The following is an 18,495-nucleotide window of genomic DNA, read 5'->3' as shown; positions in this document are numbered from 1 at the left end:
CTTATGGAAAAATACTCGATTTATTGACATTTACACTATATAAGTACAATTCATTTTTTAGCATACATTTTCATTACATTACTTAAAACCTAATTTTGTTTATAATTCAGTCCTGATTTGAAGGCATATAACCAAATGTTTTACTTGAGGTTTACTTCATGGTTGTATTTCAATCTTAACAAATGTGTCCCAATTTTCATACTGTACGACCAAATATATGAAACTTACATTACACCTCTGTGTACTGACTTTGATTCTTCAACTATATCCCTAAAATATCAATATACACCAACCAAGCCACAAAAATACAACAAAAAAAAGTTTATTTTACCAGGGCAAATTTGCAGTTCACATGAAAATATCTCACAGAAATGCAGAGAATCTTTCCTGAATTTCATACACAAAAACTGTTTAACCAGGGTTGATTTCAAACAGAAAGACTAGATTTACATATTCACTCCTGTTCTGACAGAAAATTCAGTTATAAAAAGAGTAAATCATGAGTTGATTCAGACTTTATGTCTAGAAACAGGCACTCATATTGGTGCCCTTTTCAATTATACACATAGGACAAAACTAAAACAGCATAAAACCTAAAACAAAAATATATATTGTATATACACTGTAAATCTTCAGTCTTCTTCTTCTTCCTCCTTTATCTTCTTTTTCTTCTTCTTTTTCTTCTTTTCTGATGACTGAAGGGAGAGGAGAGAAATGTAAGTCTAAAACAATGCAACCAAACACCAAAAACACAGATTTTTCTTTGCCTTTGAGTTTCCAACCCCCTACCTCCGTTACTACCAACTCCTCCTCTTCCTCCTTTAGTTCCTCGGGAGCATCCTCTGCCTTCTTGTCCTTCTTTTTCTTCTTCTTTTTCTTCGGAGTTTCTTCTGCTGCAGCTGATGTTTCTTCTGCTTCTACAAAATATAGGGATACATTTCTTACTGAACTTCATCAAGTCAAGTGTCCACTTTAAAATTTGCCTCTGTATCAGCTCTTAAATTTCCCTACCTTCTGTCACTGGCTCTGTCTTTGGCTTTTTAGCTTTGACGACTGGTGTTACAGGCTCTTCAGCTGCCTCCTCCTCCTCTACCTCCTCAAACTTTCTTTTCTTTGAAGTGGAGGGGATTGTAGAATCACCGGATGGATCATACATTCTCACTTCACTGTTGAGTAAAAAGGCAAGGTTTAGATTTCCATTTATTTTGTATTTAGAAATTTATCACTTTAGGAGAGGAGATGTTAGTGATTACTCACCTCTTGTGTTGATATTTGTCCGCTTTTGCCATTGCTTTGCCGGTTCCACTGATTCTTCTTATCTGTAAAGAAATATGGAAATGCCTATAAACCCAGAGAACACTACTCATACACACAGATGAGAAAACTGTCAACTTGCTTTTCCGCTTTGTTTATAAAATTTGAAGTGAGGTGGGAGGAAAAAGAAAACTAAAGAAAAAAAGAAAGGAGGAACACAAATAAATAAATTAATGGAAAATGAAAAGAAAAAAAATTATATTTTAGATATCTAAAAAGCAAGGTGCTAGATAAGGACATATCAAACAGTACAGAGTAAAAAGAAGCACACCAATGTAGAGCCCTTAGTTGCAGAATAAATTGTATGCCACATATAATTAAAAAAAAAAAAGTATAGCAATAGTAACTGTGTTGCACTTACTCCTTTCTCCTCCAGCTGGCGCAGTCTGGCCTCCAGCTTGGCGCGATTCTCTGCTCCCATCTCTGCATTTGTGTCCTCTCCCAGAGCATCATAGCGAATGGCCAGTGCTGCTTTAGCTGCCAGCATTCTGGAGATCTGGGTAAACATTAGAAGTAGGGATGTAACGATTAGCGGTATAACGATAAACTGCGGTAAAATTGCCAATGGTTGGTATTACCGTTTAAATTCTAATTATCATAACCATGTTTGATTACCACACTTTTCTGGAGAAAACGCCTATGTAAAGATATGCTTTTATGTCAAATATTTGAGTATAGTTTTAATTTATTATCATTTCAATTTTAAATACCTAATATTTGGAACCAATATTCACTTTTAAAATCTTTGACAAGGTTCGTTAAGCATCTTTGTGTTATTTATGCAATAAATTACATACATTTTTCAAATCGGATTTTATATATTTTTTGTTTTCTGTCCTTTCATGTTGATATTGTAGTTTAAAGTGAAAAAAATAATAGGCAGATGAAACAGATGAAGTTGTGCTGACAAAAAAAAAAAAGATACCAAACATGGGTATAGTAAACATTTGTTTATATAGTATATAAAGGCAAAATCAAAAGTACTGAAAAACAGCCAAAATAGGCTCAGACCCCTAAAGGTTAATACTTGAATGTTTCTGCCAAGAGAAAGTGCATTGTGCCAATTACTTAATTTGCTTTTTTTGTGTTTTTTTTTTTTTTCCTTCAAAATACAATTTGGTTAAATTATTTCAGTGTGTGTATAAGTACTTTTTGAACATTTTGACCACAATTTCAACAATACTGTGATCATTGTGATAACTGTGATAATTCTGGTCACAATTAACCGTGATATTAAATTTTCATATCATTACATCCCTAATTAGAAGATAAAAATTTGTATTCAAATTCTGAACCCTCACTGTGTTAACAAGTCAACCCCTGGCCTCACTAGTCCCTCTTCTGGACTTACCTTGCCCTTGTTCTTGGGGGTGGTCTGGCCCACTAGAGAGGCGTGGTAGATGAGACCATACTTGGGTGTGTCTTTACGAGTCTTCAAGGCTCTGAAAAGTGCCTTCTCTGCTCCGAGGATCTGCACAGTAGAGGCAGGGTGCTTTGCCAGATTCAGAAGGGAACCTGACCATCACAGCAACAAGACGCACAAGTGAACACACTGTTCTCACCAGTACCTTTCACTTCAGACTCATTTTGAAAGCTCAGATGAGGTAGTGACTTTAAACCATCAGTCATTTTCAGGAGTATGACATAATGTCGTCATCATCACCGCTCGACTGATTTTCATACCTGCCTTTATGTTTATCTTACCTGCATGTGAGATGAGACGAGCGCCAACCAGCTCACCCACCATTACTGTCAGGTTTGGAGCGATTGCCATCATCCGGTTCTTCAGGTAGTCATACAGCTGGGCACGGTATTCTGTGATCTCAATCACCTTAAAAAAAAAAAAAAAAAAATTCTTTGAAGATGATGTATTGTTACAAACTAAAACAGTTCAAGTACTTAAAAATTAATGCCATGTGACTGTTCAGATGAGGTAGTGACTGAAAAACCCACATAAATTGTTTCAGGATCATGACAAATGTCATCATCATCACCACTGTCACTTTAGTTATAGGCTTAATGTTGCATAATTAGGGGCATGACATTTCTAAAATGTAAAACTGTAATGGCTTCGTGCATTTTTGAAGGTTTGTTTACACTGCATGCCTTCATATTTATGTTTTATTCAAAACTGTAATCAGTTTAATAAAACCCATAATTTATTGCCCATTTTTGTGGTTCACCTCTCATATCCTCAATAGAATTTCAATCAAACCATTACGCCCCTAGTTATGACTTGACAAAGACATTAGCAATAAAAAGATTATTTGTGTTGTACCTGGTCACAAAGATGAGAAATGTTGCCGATGTCCTGTTCTGACACTTCTGTTCCCATTGATATTTCTGCTGCCAGTTTCACCTCAGCTTCAATCTCCTCTGGTAGAATGTCCGACAGATCAGAGCCAGCCACATTTGTTCGATCACCTGAAAACATAGTACATTGTGATTTAGTGCTCGACAGGAAAACTCTTCAAGGATGTAGATTACTTTTTTTGAGACTGAGTGTTAACTACCTATTTTGCGAACTGTTTTGCAATAGGCCAGGTTGTCTGTGATTACTTTTCCCAGCTCAGGGAAATGCCAGCCATACCACTCTCTGCAGCGCATGATATAGTTATTAAGCTCCTTATCCAGGTCATCGAGAAGAGCTGAGGGAAGAAACAGTCTACATCAGACTACAGGATAAAAGCTTTATTATTTTATTTATTTATTTATTTTTTAACTTTTCTTGCAACATGAATTATAAAACTTACAAATGGCCTGCACAATCATAGTGTCCACTTTGTCTGGGCTGAACTTCAGCTTATAGCGGGATAAGCTGGAAAACAGAGGCAGACATTAGTAAAACTTATATCAAACTTGTTGCTTTTAATCATACTTTAGGAGAAACTGCTGCCTCAGTGGTAGTGACGAAGGCTGAGAAAAATCTACAAGAATTTTCAGACAGCAAGTATAATCATAGGCAGAGTCACATTACTCAAAACGACACCTAGAGATCTTTTTACCTATGAGCCAACCCCAGTGACATGGCACTGATTTCCCTGAAAGGGAGTCCAGTGATGAGGCCCTCCATCTGGCTCCTGATACATCTCATCAGTTCAGCCACTGCAGGGCTGTGAATGCAGCTCACATCAAGCTTTTCCTGTAAACCAGAGCTCATTTGAGACTTGATTCTGCAATTACCAGCTACAAATTGAATATAATCCATATTTACACTAATACTTTAGATGTGTATCTACTTACTTTGATGACTCCACCGAGTTTTGCATCACTGATTGCCAGCTGCTCATGAGCCTCCTTGGCAACAACCTTCTTAAGGACTTTTTTCAAAGTCTTGCCAATTTTCCCCTCAACAATAGCAGTGGCAGCTGAGCAGTAAAAACGATAACACTGTAGTTAAAACCCTGTTTGTTGTACATGGGCTGAATTCTAACAAGTTGATTCATAATACAATGGATATGAACTGTTGTGGCCTCAGTGGTAGTGACGAAATAATGTGGAATTCTTCATTTTAATCAGACACAAATGCATCACAGACCAAATTTACTGTAACTATAAGAGAATATCGAAAAAACGTGTTATTACCTGCCAAGGCCTCTGTTGTGTCCTGAAATTTCTCAAAGTGCTTCAATTTAACACTGGAATAAAGAACAGTTATAGCAAATTACGTGAACTCTCAAGGAAAACTATGAGAATGCAGCTGAACGATTCCAACAGAAAACTACTTACACTTTATTGGCCTTTTCGGGAGTTTCAAAGTCCTTGTACAGACTGTCGACTTGTTGGAGTTTGGATTCATCTAGGACCTAAAAAGAAAGCAGTTAAAAATCGCACTAAAAATGACTAATCGGCCATACACAAACAATACTATGAGCTGTGTGGTAACACTGTCTCTTACATGTTGCACTCATGTTAGTAAACATAACTTTCATAGTGTCAACGTTTTGAATTTTAATGTCATAATATTACTGATGTGAGATTGGTGAGTTAGCCTCAATGTGCACACGTGGTTCACGTTACTCGGCCTCTACCGGCTAAATTATGTTAGCATTAGTTTGGTAAAGACGATATGACAAAAGCAATAGACTGAATTGAATGCTTGTATGTTTGAGTTGCAATACGACTCTGAAACTTAGCCCCCAATGCAAACATAACTTATAACTTAGTCGATATGTGCCGTCTTTACCAGCTATGTGGCTAACTTAAGCTAACCCTGTAGCTAATGTGTAATAAACACTTAATAGTCCCCTGACAGAAACCAAAATAGGGTACATACTTTGAATATTGCATATCCAGCGGCGGTTTCAAATAAAACCAACATCTTGACGACAGCTTACAGTCTTTTAGGGTTTAGTCTGCTCTCTCAATGGAGAGCGCTTGCTTTTCCCTGAAAGCCACCACGCTGCAGCCTCCACTATGAAGATACACGCGGTGAGAGAGCGAGAGCAGCAGGAAACAGCTGGGTTGCCATGTTCAATCAGCAGAAATCACGTAATATCAGGAACAGTGTGACTATGAAGTCCATATTTTGGTTTTTAGCACACTTGGTATAGCTTCTAGCTTTTCACAAACGGAAAATATTGCCTCACTGATGGTAATATCGTGAAAATATTTTAACGAGGTAATTTACTTGTTTGTTCCACAGTACAATTAAAAAAAATGACACCAAACCGATTAAACATTTCACAGAACCAATCAAAACTAGTTTTTAACCAATTTATGTTGTACTGTTTTGTTTTCTAAATGCAGCAAGTCACATGGTGGTTTTATATATGTCTTACACCAATGTAAAATTAAACTCATAAATTTTCCGCACAACATGGCAACCCAAAATGGTGCCCTTAAATATCGCGAGAATATCGCGTATCGTTGCCTGCTAAAAATCTTTTTTCTTTTCAAATTAATCGAGACCAAATTATCTTGGCTTTTGATACAAGTTACGTATGAATAATTAAATTTAATTAATGGCATACAGAATTCATACTTCGTAGTATTATTTAATTGTCGTGTGTGTTCCTGATCTCGCGGAAGTGACGAATCGTCTGTGTAAAACCTTGAGCAAAACATGCACACGTGAGCGGTGCGTGGTGACCCAAACGTTCATTTATTTCAGATTTACTACACTGTTGGTGTGGGAAAAAAACCCTGTTCTGAGCAACATGGATGAACCGGGGCAGTACCCTCCTCCGGACTTCAGCTGTCCGCCGCCTAATTCCTTCCAACCCCTAAAACAGCAGCAGCCCCGCTCCAGCGGCTTCCACCCCAGCATGTGGACTTGGTGTGAGACGTCGTCAGAGACTCCGGGACTCTGGGACTCCGGGGGCCAACCGGGCTGGTACCACGGGTCAGCAGCGGGGTCCGGATACCAGTCAGGTCGTGCAAAGTATGGACCTAGTCGTCCATACGGTGAGTAGGCCGGCATGACCGCATTACTAACAAATATAGTTGAAACATGTGCATCGGTGATAAACTGATCTGAAAAGTAACAAAGCTGTCAAACAAATGTAGGTAGTGGAGTAAACACTACACAACACAATGCTCCAGATACTCCCATTACCTTGAATACAGCACTTGAGTCAAAGTATTTATGGTTATTCCACCATTCATATTAAGCAGCATTGGAGGTAGCGCTACCAAATATTTTATTTCTTGAAAAAATAGCAGACTACCAATACTACCGTGTAAAAGTCCTGCATTCAAAATCTTGATGAAAAGTTCAAAAGTACTAGCAGTAAAATATACTAGGAGTACCAAATGTAATGGTACACACTGACCCATTTCTGAATAATATGTATGACTGGATCATTTTGCTGTCTGTAATGACCGGAGTCACTTCAATATCACGTTTTTACATTTTTATCAACAACTATAATAATAATAAAAATAATCTGAAAAAGTGACTAGCATTTTATAATTGCAATGAATACAGTGATACAATGAATACCATAGTCATGTTTTTCCTCGCCATTATATATTTTATGTGTAGCACTCAACTTATTTTGCAGACCAAGGTCAAGGTTTCATACAAGTTTGTCCTGACTGTTTTTGTTGAACAGTGGAACCCAGGCAGTGCCCAAACCCTGAATATTTGTATTCAAAATATAGAGAAGTAGGAGTGTAAAATGGCAGAAAGTGAATTTATTTAAGTAAAGAACATGTATTTGAACATTGTACTTGTGTATTCTGACATTGATATTATATAAAAATACTGTCACATTATCAAGGTTTCAGTTTTTGTTAATAGTTTTGTTTTATGTGTTTGTTACCCTCCTCTAAGTATATTCTTGTCATCAGGTCAAAACTCAGGGTATGAATGGCAGCAGGGTGGACACCGAGGTGGAAGGCAGAATTACGGCTCTCCCATGAACCATGGGAAAAAGGTAAAAGGATAACTGATGATCTGAGGATCCCATCCTTTCAGAATTTTGAATAGTAATGTAAAGTAAAGGCTTGACTATAACCCACAGCAGAAAATTAGGAAGGAACCAGAGTATTCCCATTACTGTGACACCTGTGATCGGGGTTTCAAAAACCAGGAAAAGTACGATGAACATGTGTCTCAACATGTCAAGGTAATTATATTTTAATATGTTGACTTTACTCCTCAGTAATGTATTGTATATTCATTATTTACTAATAAAGCTACTTTCTTTTTAGTGTTCTGTGTCGGACTGTAGCTTTATGGCTCATGAAAAAATTGTCAGCATCCACTGGAAAAATGTAAGCAGAAAAATCTGTTGGGTTGCATTTTAGGTTTGGATCTTCAGTGCTTTTTTTAAATGTGGTGTTCATGTCACCTCTCCAGAACCATGCACCAGGAGCTAAAAGAATCAAGCTGGACACACCAGAGGAAATTTTGAAGTGGAGAGAGGAGAGACGCAAGTTAGTATAGTTAGTATATCTAAAGAACAAACCTAGTCCACAGACCCATCCAGACCATAGATCCAACAATCACTCATGAAATAAAAAATTGTAATACAAATACACACTTCACTACTTAAATAATTAATTTATGATATACATATAAAGTTACTATATACAGCATGTAACTATATATGTAGTTTATCTGTATATAGTAATGTTTAAAAGTTTCAAAACATCTATCATTTTTCTCTACAGGAAAAATATATATGTCTTACATCAGCACTGCTTTTATACGGACAAAGGTTTAATAATAATAACGTGTATTAGAAGCCTTTTCCTGGTACGGCAATATATTTTACAGTTAAAGTTAAAAATAAAACAAGGATTTGTATATGAAAAAAAACCTGAATTTACTTCCATTTCTTCAGAAATACTCTTACTGGTCCATTAATTGTTCCATGAAAAAAGTCCAATTGTACTGTTTTCCCCCAATTCTTAAAGTCTGTGTCAGTTATCATGTGCCTTGGTCATCATTCTTGGTAGTTTTTCTAGGTTCAACTGAAGTACTTTTGCTCTTTTGAAAATGTTTTGTCTCTCATCCAAGAGACTTCTTTACCTTTATTTGCTGGTAGAAGAAAGCAGACTTATAAACCTGTAGGGGGAGTGGTCTGTGGAGGAGGTTTTTCCATTTATTTATGAGTATTAAGAGTCAAGGTCATCAACGATTCTAAGTCCAATTCTTCAAAGTGTATGAATTCTCAGGTCTAAACAAAATTTTAGCCCATTCACCAGGCTTGCTTAAATTTTAATGAATCTAAGAAAAAAATTCAATATTATGTTGTTAAATCATCTTTCTAGAAACTATCCAACTTTCCAGAATATTGAGAAGAAGAAAATTATGATGCAGATGCGGGAGGCGACGGGAGGTGTCCTGGAGACAGCTCAGTTTGGGTAAATGTACAAACTTAACTTAATCATTCACTTCAGCATAGTAGCATTGATATTGATTGATGCACATTTGTTTAGCATGATGCCTGATTCAAGACTTGTAACTTGAAGACTATGCTATTATGCACAGACGAATAAAAGGCAGAGGACGAGGTCGAGGCTGGGGCAACAGAGCGTTTCAGGGTCCTTACCAAGGAGGTGGTCACCCTTCACACAACAGCTCTACAGAAAATCTCCGAGCCTTTAGCAAACCCCACAGGGAAGGGGATCCTCTGGGAGCTCTGGTCAGCAGTGACCACGGTGGGTAACGATATTCACAAAGCTACAGATAGGTCTAAAAGGTGAGAATCACTAATCAATGATCATGTACTTCCAGATTCTGATAAAGAAGATCCAGGTGCTGAGTCCAGGGCCAGTGGTGTGGTTGTCGCCCCGAAGCAGATGAGCTCAGCTTTAGGATCCCTGTTGGCCAACTATGGGTCCATGAGTGAGAGCGACAATGATGAAGAACCAGAATGTGAGTAAACAGCCTCCTAAAAGATCACAACAGATTCCTTCATAGATCTATACTACGTATAGACACTGTGCTGGATAGTGTAACCAGGTGGAGACTTAACAATAATAATGCAAACATTAATAGGAAGTAGGGCTGGGCAGTATGACCAAAACATTACATTTCATTACATCTTTTTTCAGTGTTCAGGATGATCAGTTTGTTTTTTCCTCACAGGCCAAAACATCATTCAGCATAATTTAATTTATGAAAACTACAGTACTGTGCAAAAGCTTTAGGCCACAAGTAGGTTTATCATTTTAGCAAGAGTATAATGATACTCTGAATGTAATGCACAAACACATTTCTCATTCCGTGCAAAATAGCAAAAATAGCAAAATAGACTTTCCTTTGTACTTAATGTCTTAATGTCTTCTGTGCAGACTCAACTAAAGTTATAGTGTTTTACACCAGGTTTCATTCGACACATGTCCAGAGTTTGTTATTGTTGAGTCTGCTTTTTGTCATGGAGAAAGAGATCACACTAAATCCTCACTGTTTCTTGTAGCAGCCATGTTGTTTATATTTTTGTGAGATTTTAATGCTGTGCACAATATTCCCCTCTTTTTTGTGTATGTTAATAAAGAGACTAAGAAGCAGATACTGTGCTCCTGGCAGCCACATTCAAACGACATACCTGAGGGAGGCCTAAGACTTTTGCACAGTACTATGTATGCCTGTTATATACAGTACCAACAACAACTATAAAAACAGAACTCTGGAAGGGTAACATGAGGTAAAATAGATCATACAATCTAGATTGTTGAACAGAAATTGATTTTAGAAATACTCTTTCTTTCCTATAGCCATAAATGACTGGAGAAACACATTCCTGATTAATATATTACAAGAAGCAAACAGGTTACATTTAAAATTTTTGTGGAGAAAGAAATGCCTCCAGAGGATTAATCGGGATTTCGCAATTTAGACGTTTTCTGTGGTTTTCAGAAAGTGAAATCATGATTATTTGAATAATTATGATATATGATCCAGCTGTACTTGTAAGTAGAAAAATTTGCGCTGAGTAAAGGCCAGTTTTCTGGTTCATGATTCCAGACTATCATATTTAGATTATTCATGTATCATACACTCAAAGTATTTTGTAGATATAATTGAGTTAATTTAAAATAAAGCTGAGCTGTTTGGCAGTAATTAGAGACACTGTTCCAAATTAGTATATTACAATATAAGATAGGTTGCATATCTAGTAAGAAAGATCTCTAGAGTAGATTTTAATCTTAGGTGTATTTTCCACTGAATTTGATATACTGTATATATATTACCCAGTATCATGAAATGTTTTGTTTTTTTGTTGTTGTTTTTTTTAATGAAATTTTTCATTAAAAATAAAATGCTTCATAGATTTCAAATCTTTCAATGCAGCTTCACTTACAGTATTTCAAAAAAAATTTTCAGCTGCCCCTATTCAGAGAGCCAAAGAGCTGATAGAAGCAAACCAGACTCTCGTAAACACAATGCCACCAAATTCCCACGACAGAGGACCATGTAGAGGCTCGGAAGCATTTTTACACAGCAGAGAAATGAACCGAAAGCCCCAAACTGGCTCTGGTCTTCACACATCTGACAGCAGAGGACGAGGAAGAGGAGGAAGAGGAAGGGGTGGAAGGGGTGGTACTAAAGGACGATATCAGGAAACACCATCAAAATGTCATCCTACTCTACTTGAAATGGTAAGAACAGTCAATGTTGCACAATTTTAACAAATAAACTAAAGATTAGCACGATCGTTATGTCCTCTCCTTTTGCTATTTTTATGCCAACAGAAATGCATGTATTGTTAGATTGTGACAATTTTCACTTCATTCTGTTTAATTTTCTTCAGTTACTGGCTCCAGATATCCGCCATGAGAGGAACATCCTCTTGCAGTGTGTGCGCTTTGTCGTCCGAAATGAGTTTTTTGGGCTGGAAACCAAATCCCAGGAGGCACTTAATGCTGCAACAGCTGTTACAAGTGAAAAACATGAAGGCAGGCAGGAGACACCATCAGAAGAAGTCCTGTGTACACCCACGTCTGCCTCTATGATCAATGTAGAGCGGATTTCAGCTGAGGATGAATGTACATCCCATAAAGGAGGAACAGTGGCTGAAGTTGGCAGTCAGGAGGATTTGCAAACAAGTGTGGCTGTTAATGACTGCTTGCCACAAAATTGTGACACTTCAGTGAACGACTGTAGCCAGATTGAAGGTGTAAAGAATGACCAATCTGGAAATCCATCTGTGGATTTATCACAAAATGCAGCAACAAACCCTGAAGAGGTGACTGATGAGACACCTGTCACCGACTGTCATGATAAAATCATCAATCACATGTATGATGATGAAATATGGGAGAGCCCTGGTACCGTTATTTGAAATGGCAAATTACTGTAATGCATCCATGTGAATTACTCAGAATAACATGTTAATGTCTTTACTTTGCATATTTTTAAAAGAATGTCTTATTTTTACATATTTTTATGTGAGTATTACTAACATGTTATACTTTTGTAACATAAGAAGTCATTCCTTTTTTCCCTTTAAAATAAATCACACAAGCTTTCCTGAAGATTTGTGTTGTCTTCACATGTTGACAATATGGAGTTCCCAGTTTGGATTATCAGTCTTCATTTTATTACCTAGATAACACTGATCTACAAGCAAAATGCCTCCCAAATAAAAGTGTTGATTTATTATTATTATTTTAATTATTATTATTATTATTAGTAGTAGTAGTAGTATTAATATTAATATTATTATGATTATTATTATTAAGAATAAAATGTAAGTCAAAGATGCTGCTTGACTTTTTCTTGGTTTCCAAGATTCACAATGTGAAATTCTGGGAGTTAATGAGAGAATGGTATTACTCAAAAGGAATCTCTGAGAGCTACCAGATCTACGTGGAAACACTGCACAGTACCACGCATTCGCATTTCAGGATATTTCTAGTGGAAGATTCATAAATGTATTGCATAAATGTAGCCTACATAAACTAATACATTATACTTCATCATATACATTGGAAACATCAGCTAACCAGCACTCTTGTCATGTTTTCCCCCAATTAATTTTATTGTTAAGTATGTAGAATTTATAACATTAAATCTCTGAAGCAGATAATTAAAAAAAGTAGGTAGACCAGTGTAACAGCACTTCCATCCTAGTCAGACATTGTGTGCTTGATATTAACTTCCATGTAGTATCTTACAACAAGCTATTGTCATACTGAGTAACAAAACAAAACACTATTCAAGTTTGTCAGGCACTTTTCAGGTCTGACGGCAGAAACGCCAAATTCTGCTGATATAAACGCCTATAAAGAGAATACCAGTAGCTACCCCGTCCACCTGGATTGTCCAGTGCTAAACAACGAGCGCTCCTACCGGCGCCGTCGCGTAGAAACCACCTGTTCTGTCCACCGCAGCAGAGTCCCAAACACTGTGAGGGGGAAGTTAACGTGAACTGGTGGAATGCGAGGAGCCAAGTCTGTGGGCCTAACTAGTCTTTGAGCACATTTAGCCAGAGGATAAATATGTCGTTTATTCCGTTTTTAAATTACTAGCGAAACAAGCAAATGAAGTAATAATATGGCAGTAAATTGTGTACGGGTTGACCCACCATTTGTTCAGTTCAACGATGTGCGACTGGGGCAAGTCTATAAGACTGCACTGACGGTGACAAATGTCGGGAAAACTATGACGAAAATAGCGGTTGGCAAGCCAAATTCAAAGGTAATGTAAACCTTTAAGCACATAAACTTAGTTTTAAATAACTTTACGATGTTCTGATATTTTCTGAGTCAACTCAATTGATTATCTATCTATCTATCTATCTATCTATCTATCTATCTATCTATCTATCTATCTATCTATCTATCTATCTATCTATCTATCTATCTATCTATCTATCTTTTTAACGACGTTCTCCACACTAACTTCCTAATATCCCGAATAAACTTAATGTTTCTTATGTTTTCTCTTAAGTTATTTAGAGGGAGTTTTTAACTACTTCACGATGCTAAAAAATATATATTGTAAAACAGCTCAACAATAACATCAACTAGACAATTTCCACACGCGGAAATCGTGAGAGGGGCTCGGGGGTTGGGGGTCGGGGGGGCATGTTCGACGTTACCAAAGACTTCATGGTCGGAGGAGAATTCTGTGTTCTGAACTCCCATTCACTTTATATGGACAATCTGTGTGTCAAAATTTGGCGTCTGACGGACGTCACCATTAGTAGTAGTAATAGAAGTAGTAATAGTATTTTTTGTAGTAGTAGTAGTAGTAGTAGTAGTAGTAGTATTTTTACTAGTAGTAGTAGTAGTATTTTTAGTAGTAGTAGTACTATTTTTAGTAGTAGTAGTAGTAGTAGTATTTTTAGTAGTAGTAGTAGTAGTAGTAGCAGTATTTTTACTAGTAGTACTAGTATTTTTAATAGTAGTAATAGTAGTAGTATTTTTAGTCGTAGTAGTAGTAGTATTAATTTTAGTAGTAGTAGTATTTTTAGTAGTAGTAGTAGTATTTTTAGTAGTAGTAGTATTTTTAGTAGTAGTACTAGTATTTTTAATAGTAGTAGTATTTTTAATAGTAGTTGTAGTAGTATTTTTAGAAGTAGAAGTTGTATTTTTAATAGTAGTAGTAGTAGTAGTATTTTTAGTAGTAGCAGTAGTATTTTTAGAGGTAGTAGTCTTTTTAGTAGTAGTAGTAGTAGTAGTAGTATTTCTACTACTAGTAGTAGTCTTTTTAGTAGTATTAGTAGTAGTAGTATTTTTAGTAGTAGTAGTGGTAGTAGTATTACTAAGAGTAGTAGGTGTAGAAGTTGTGGTAGTAGTATTTTTAGCAGTAGTAGTAGAAGTAGTAGTATAAATGGTATTATTATTAGTAGAAGTAATACTAGTAGCTGTAGTTGTAGTATTAGTAGTAGTACTAGTAGTAGTAGTAGTAGTATCAGTACTGTCTCACACACCCAGCGTTGCTATGGACTCTCCAGGGTTGCTATGGGAGCAGAAACATGTCAGATTGATTGGGTTTATTGGACACACCTGGGACACAGAGCAGAGGGGCCGTTACCGCAGCAACGGCGCTGCACTGACACACACAGAGAATGAAACTGACACACAGAGCAGCAGGAATAGGCTGAGACTGGATCAGAACAGGTCCGGAAATACTGCTAATTACGGGAAAACCGTAAAAGATAGGTGAAAACCGAAATGACCGTGAGTGTCAGAAGGACCTGGGGAACACACAGATGTAGGTTTTTTTTCCCGTACTTTGAGAAGTGACTGAGTTAGAGCAGTTTAAAAACAGTCAACTGACCAAGACAAGAAGGAATCCGCTACAATGGAGAGTTAATGGAGGAAAGAAGGGATGAGCCTCCAAATTAGTGCCTGTCATGTCACTTTAAAGAGAGCTAGGTCTTCAAACATGGGTTCATATGAAGCCCAGGAACCATGGCTACGTTTTTGGAAAATATCAGTCACCTGCGATGTATCATTTGGCCGGGAGGGTGAGTTGTCCAGAAAATTTTCAGGTGAATTTTCACTGCTCTTACACTCTAGCATGATGACATCACCCACTCTAACTCAGGAAATTTTGAGAATTTTCACTCAACCCAGGGGTTTTTGAAGACTCACCTATTGAAAACCATAAACCCCATCCTAATGCCAAGTGCATTTGTGCAGAGAGGACAAAAATGCCTGCGTTTTAAAGTTTAAATGAAGTCTGTAGGTCAAAGTATGGCGAAGTAGTAGTGTCTGGAAAAAAAGTTGACTTTTCTGGCTGATTTTTTCCTCTTCCCATTCATTTCTATGGGACTTTTTTCGCATGTTTTTCACAAATAACTCTGCGAAAAATTCGCGAATCTCTACGAAAACAACATAGCACACTATTCCCGATGAAACCGCACGTTTTAATGTATAATTTGCAGGGGTCTTTCCAGCGGTTCGGGCCCTATTAATGGACAAAAAAGTGGCGGAAGATGAAGAATAAACGCGCAGAGGAACAATAGGTGCTCGTGTCGATGCCCGAGCCCCTAATTATCCTAAAATAGCTGCGCACATTTGGTTGTTTATTTTATTAAATTCTTAGAGTTGCTAGGCTCTCGTGTTTCTTTACACTAGGGACCTATTGTATTTTTATTTATTTATTTATTTTTAATTTGTAAATTGTGCACAGGTTTGAGTTATCTCTGAAGTGCGTCATTATTTCCGTGCGCCATTTTGTGTCGTGCAAAATGTCTGCGAGTGCTTCTATCTGTTTTGTCTTTTCACTGTAGATGTTTAAGTTTACATCCAGCAGCTCAGCTGTGGTAGTGGCCCCTGGTCTGGGTGTGAACGGTTTGTTGGAGTTTACTCCAGAAAGGGAGGAGGAGGTCAGAGGGAAACTTCAGATTCACATAGACGATACGGACACAATGGAAATCCCACTACTGGCGTAAGCAAGCTGGGTGTATTACCTTAAAATTAGGCCAACACTGTTTGCGTTACTGGTTGACCTTCATGTTTGTATTTATCTCCAGTTATGTCATTTTAGGTTTCCTAGGGCTTGCTCCCTCATAATGGAGTCTGTGGTTGACTTTGGTTGCGTTGCTGCCAATAGCCAAGTGATCAGCAAGTATCATCCTATAACCAACCAGGGATCAGCACCAGGTAAATTAAACATATCTGTCTTGGCCTGTTGACACCAAAACCTTTGGAAATGATGAACCACTTTAACCCAATTCACTAGGCCTGGTCTATTATTCACAAAAACAGCAAACATGTGCATAAATCAGTGTTTGTAACCATTTTACTGCCTCCTTAGCTCTTAAGACCTTTGCTATGGACCAGCACTTCCTCTTAAGTTGCCTTGCCTTCAGTGCATGTACTTCTCCTTTCTGAAGTCATCCATTCATTTGAAGATTGGTACTGGCATTACAAAACATTATAAATGTTAACATGCAGAGCCATCTTGCCCTTTAAGCAAATTAAACTACTGCTTAGGGCCCCACAGCCACCAGGGGGGCCCACACTTATGCATCATGTCATTTGATTTGTTGATGATCTGCCAATGCCAAATAGTGAAAAGGGTGACTGTAATGAAAAACTGGCAACCAAGGATGAAGTCATTAGTCAATTAGTTGGAGCAAGCATTTCACCAAGTCCAAATGACTAGACCTGTCGCTTACCGATAAACGGAAGAAAAAAAACTTTAAGAAGAAAAGAAACAACTCTCTCAAGGTAATGTAAAATACATTTTTCCATGAATGCATAATAACAACAAATGCTTCATGGTAACTCGGCCAAGTGTTTTTGATCGCTGTCTTTCTAGTGTTTGGCTACAATCTAATGCAGTGCCGCCATGTCCTGTCACATTGTCAATACCGCTTTCAACTGTTTATATGCAATAAACACTACGCTATGCCAAATGCATTTTAGTCCAGTAAATATGCAAGTCCAGTAAATACGCAAGGGTTAGGTTTAGGGTCAGGGATTGGTGCGATTAGTGATTAGCGACTTGCGCATTGACATGCCATCAAATGGTGTTAAATAGCACACTAAAGGATGAAAACCCATACGTATAGCATGCCAAATGCAATAAACTGGTGTCACATACAATGCAATTTAATGAGATCAGTCTGAAATAAGTCATGTTAGAACAGGGGTGTTAGCAGTCCATGATTGTTGGAGCTGGGGGGAGGGTAGTGTGCAAAGTGAAACTGAAACTGAAGGAAGATGCTTTACTATTCATCTAACTCTCCAGGCCTACTCTACTGCTGTATGGGCCCCCGGGAAGTCTGGGCCCCATGAATTTGTCATGTTTACCCCCCCTCCCCTCCTCATTAACAGCGCCCCAGAGTAAGACAACTAGTGGGATTTTGACCCTTTTAACCCATAAAGACCCAAACATCCACTGTCAACAAAAAGCATCTACTGATCTAAATTGTAAATCCATTAATCCTATCAATACATGTAAATGATTGGTGTAAAATGCAGTTTTTCATCTTTTCAGGGTCATCAGATATGACCCATTTGGATGGTCAGAGGCTACTGTGGAAGCGCTGGGGGGGGGAGGGGGGGGTGCAGGCACATGAACAGGGCTAGGCCTGCTAACACTTAAACTTATTACGTTATATTCCTACAGCCTAGACAAGGCTTGTAACATAACAAACAAGAAAAGCACTCGGAGAGTGCAGACCTCCGCTTAGTCGTGTGTGTGTGTGTGTGTGTGTGTGTCCCATCACCACCAAAATTTAATCATTTCTTCCTTGTGCCAGTATCAGCATTTCCTGAAAATTTCATGAAAATCCATCCATAATTTTTTGAGTTATCCTGCTAACAAACAAACATGCAAACAAACAAACACACAAAGCAGAGAGATCACAATACCTCCTGGCAGAGGTAAAGATAAACTTTCAGTCAAATTCAGGCCCATCAAAAATATTTTGCACTTTGACAGCTTTTTGAAATGCAATTTATTTGAACACTGAAAAACTCGACTCAGTCCTTGGTACTATACAACCAGTTAATCCAAACCACCACTCGCATTTGCAAAATAATCAACAGATCATCTTTCATTCTTGGTGTGTCTGTATGTTCCCATATGTTGAAGGAATGTTCCAGGTGCAGTTCAGTGGAAACCCAGCAATCAAACTCTCACCCATCAATGGAGTTATAGCAGCAGGCGCCACCCAGTGGCTGAAAGCTGAACTGCGTACTGATGCATCAAGGTTGATTGATGAGAGGGCTATGTAAGACAATCAATGACACCACTCCAAAATATACACCTTTATTAAAGTGATAAGATAATATGTTAGATATTCATTATTAATACTT

General features: G+C 37.6%; 3 protein-coding genes and 2 non-coding genes across 7 annotated transcripts in view; 2 read left to right on the top strand and 3 right to left on the bottom strand.

Moving 5' to 3' along the window:
* Positions 1-306: 306 nt before the first annotated feature.
* Positions 307-5,748, bottom strand: nop58 (NOP58 ribonucleoprotein homolog (yeast)). 2 transcript variants are annotated; one of them, XM_030154859.1, is made up of 15 exons: positions 5,591-5,748; positions 5,044-5,120; positions 4,900-4,952; positions 4,558-4,682; positions 4,320-4,456; positions 4,068-4,132; positions 3,828-3,962; positions 3,593-3,738; positions 3,019-3,145; positions 2,666-2,829; positions 1,676-1,810; positions 1,258-1,319; positions 1,012-1,166; positions 790-917; positions 307-695 (listed from the first exon to the last, which is right to left on the bottom strand). In XM_030154859.1, the coding sequence occupies exons 1-15, from the start codon at positions 5,633-5,635 to the stop codon at positions 633-635; spliced, it is 1,617 nt and encodes a 538-aa protein (XP_030010719.1). In that variant the 5' UTR covers positions 5,636-5,748; the 3' UTR covers positions 307-632. The 2 variants fall into 2 exon arrangements, with proteins under 2 accessions (XP_030010719.1, XP_030010728.1); XM_030154868.1 differs by having other exon boundaries at positions 790-911.
* LOC115436648 (small nucleolar RNA SNORD11B) lies at positions 2,903-2,983 on the bottom strand. Its single transcript, XR_003937858.1, has one exon. It is a non-coding gene; the product is annotated as a small nucleolar RNA SNORD11B (small nucleolar RNA).
* On the bottom strand, positions 3,232-3,316 carry LOC115436642 (small nucleolar RNA SNORD11B). Its single transcript, XR_003937856.1, has one exon. It is a non-coding gene; the product is annotated as a small nucleolar RNA SNORD11B (small nucleolar RNA).
* Positions 5,749-6,328: 580 nt separating the features above from the next.
* Positions 6,329-12,246, top strand: nufip1 (nuclear FMR1 interacting protein 1). Of its 2 annotated transcripts, none has more exons than XM_030154787.1 (10): positions 6,329-6,720; positions 7,609-7,694; positions 7,785-7,886; positions 7,972-8,034; positions 8,120-8,196; positions 9,037-9,129; positions 9,257-9,426; positions 9,503-9,643; positions 11,096-11,370; positions 11,523-12,246. In XM_030154787.1, the coding sequence occupies exons 1-10, from the start codon at positions 6,474-6,476 to the stop codon at positions 12,051-12,053; spliced, it is 1,785 nt and encodes a 594-aa protein (XP_030010647.1). In that variant the 5' UTR covers positions 6,329-6,473; the 3' UTR covers positions 12,054-12,246. The 2 variants fall into 2 exon arrangements, with proteins under 2 accessions (XP_030010647.1, XP_030010640.1); XM_030154780.1 differs by having other exon boundaries at positions 6,330-6,720; positions 7,782-7,886.
* A 1,021-nt stretch (positions 12,247-13,267) lies between these two features.
* The window catches only part of LOC115433268 (cilia- and flagella-associated protein 47-like), a 57,390-nt gene continuing 52,162 nt past the window's right edge, over positions 13,268-18,495 (top strand). The window contains exons 1-4 of the mRNA XM_030154589.1: positions 13,268-13,411; positions 15,957-16,114; positions 16,214-16,329; positions 18,272-18,410. Of these exons, the coding sequence (XP_030010449.1) occupies positions 13,268-13,411; positions 15,957-16,114; positions 16,214-16,329; positions 18,272-18,410 (557 nt within the window). The remainder of the gene's footprint in view (positions 13,412-15,956; positions 16,115-16,213; positions 16,330-18,271; positions 18,411-18,495) is intronic.

This window comes from Sphaeramia orbicularis, chromosome 2 (genome assembly GCF_902148855.1).
Source record: "Sphaeramia orbicularis chromosome 2, fSphaOr1.1, whole genome shotgun sequence".
NCBI classification, from domain to species: Eukaryota; Metazoa; Chordata; class Actinopteri; order Kurtiformes; family Apogonidae; genus Sphaeramia; species Sphaeramia orbicularis.
The sequence above is the reverse complement of the archived record's forward strand: the minus strand, read 5'-3'. Positions and strand labels throughout refer to the sequence as shown.

Excerpts from the sequence above, each read along its gene's own strand:
- nop58 (XM_030154859.1), bottom strand. The coding sequence starts at position 5,635 with ATGTTGGTTTTATTTGAAACCGCCGCTGGATATGCAATATTCAAA. Across the intron at positions 5,121-5,590 it reads CTGGATATGCAATATTCAAA|GTCCTAGATGAATCCAAACT; the intron begins GTATGTACCCTA and ends CTTTCTTTTTAG. Across the intron at positions 3,739-3,827 it reads CAAAACAGTTCGCAAAATAG|GTGATCGAACAAATGTGGCT; the intron begins GTAGTTAACACT and ends CTATGTTTTCAG.
- nufip1 (XM_030154780.1), top strand. The coding sequence starts at position 6,474 with ATGGATGAACCGGGGCAGTACCCTCCTCCGGACTTCAGCTGTCCGCCG. Across the intron at positions 7,695-7,781 it reads CCATGAACCATGGGAAAAAG|CAGAAAATTAGGAAGGAACC; the intron begins GTAAAAGGATAA and ends TATAACCCACAG. Across the intron at positions 9,427-9,502 it reads TCTGGTCAGCAGTGACCACG|ATTCTGATAAAGAAGATCCA; the intron begins GTGGGTAACGAT and ends ATGTACTTCCAG.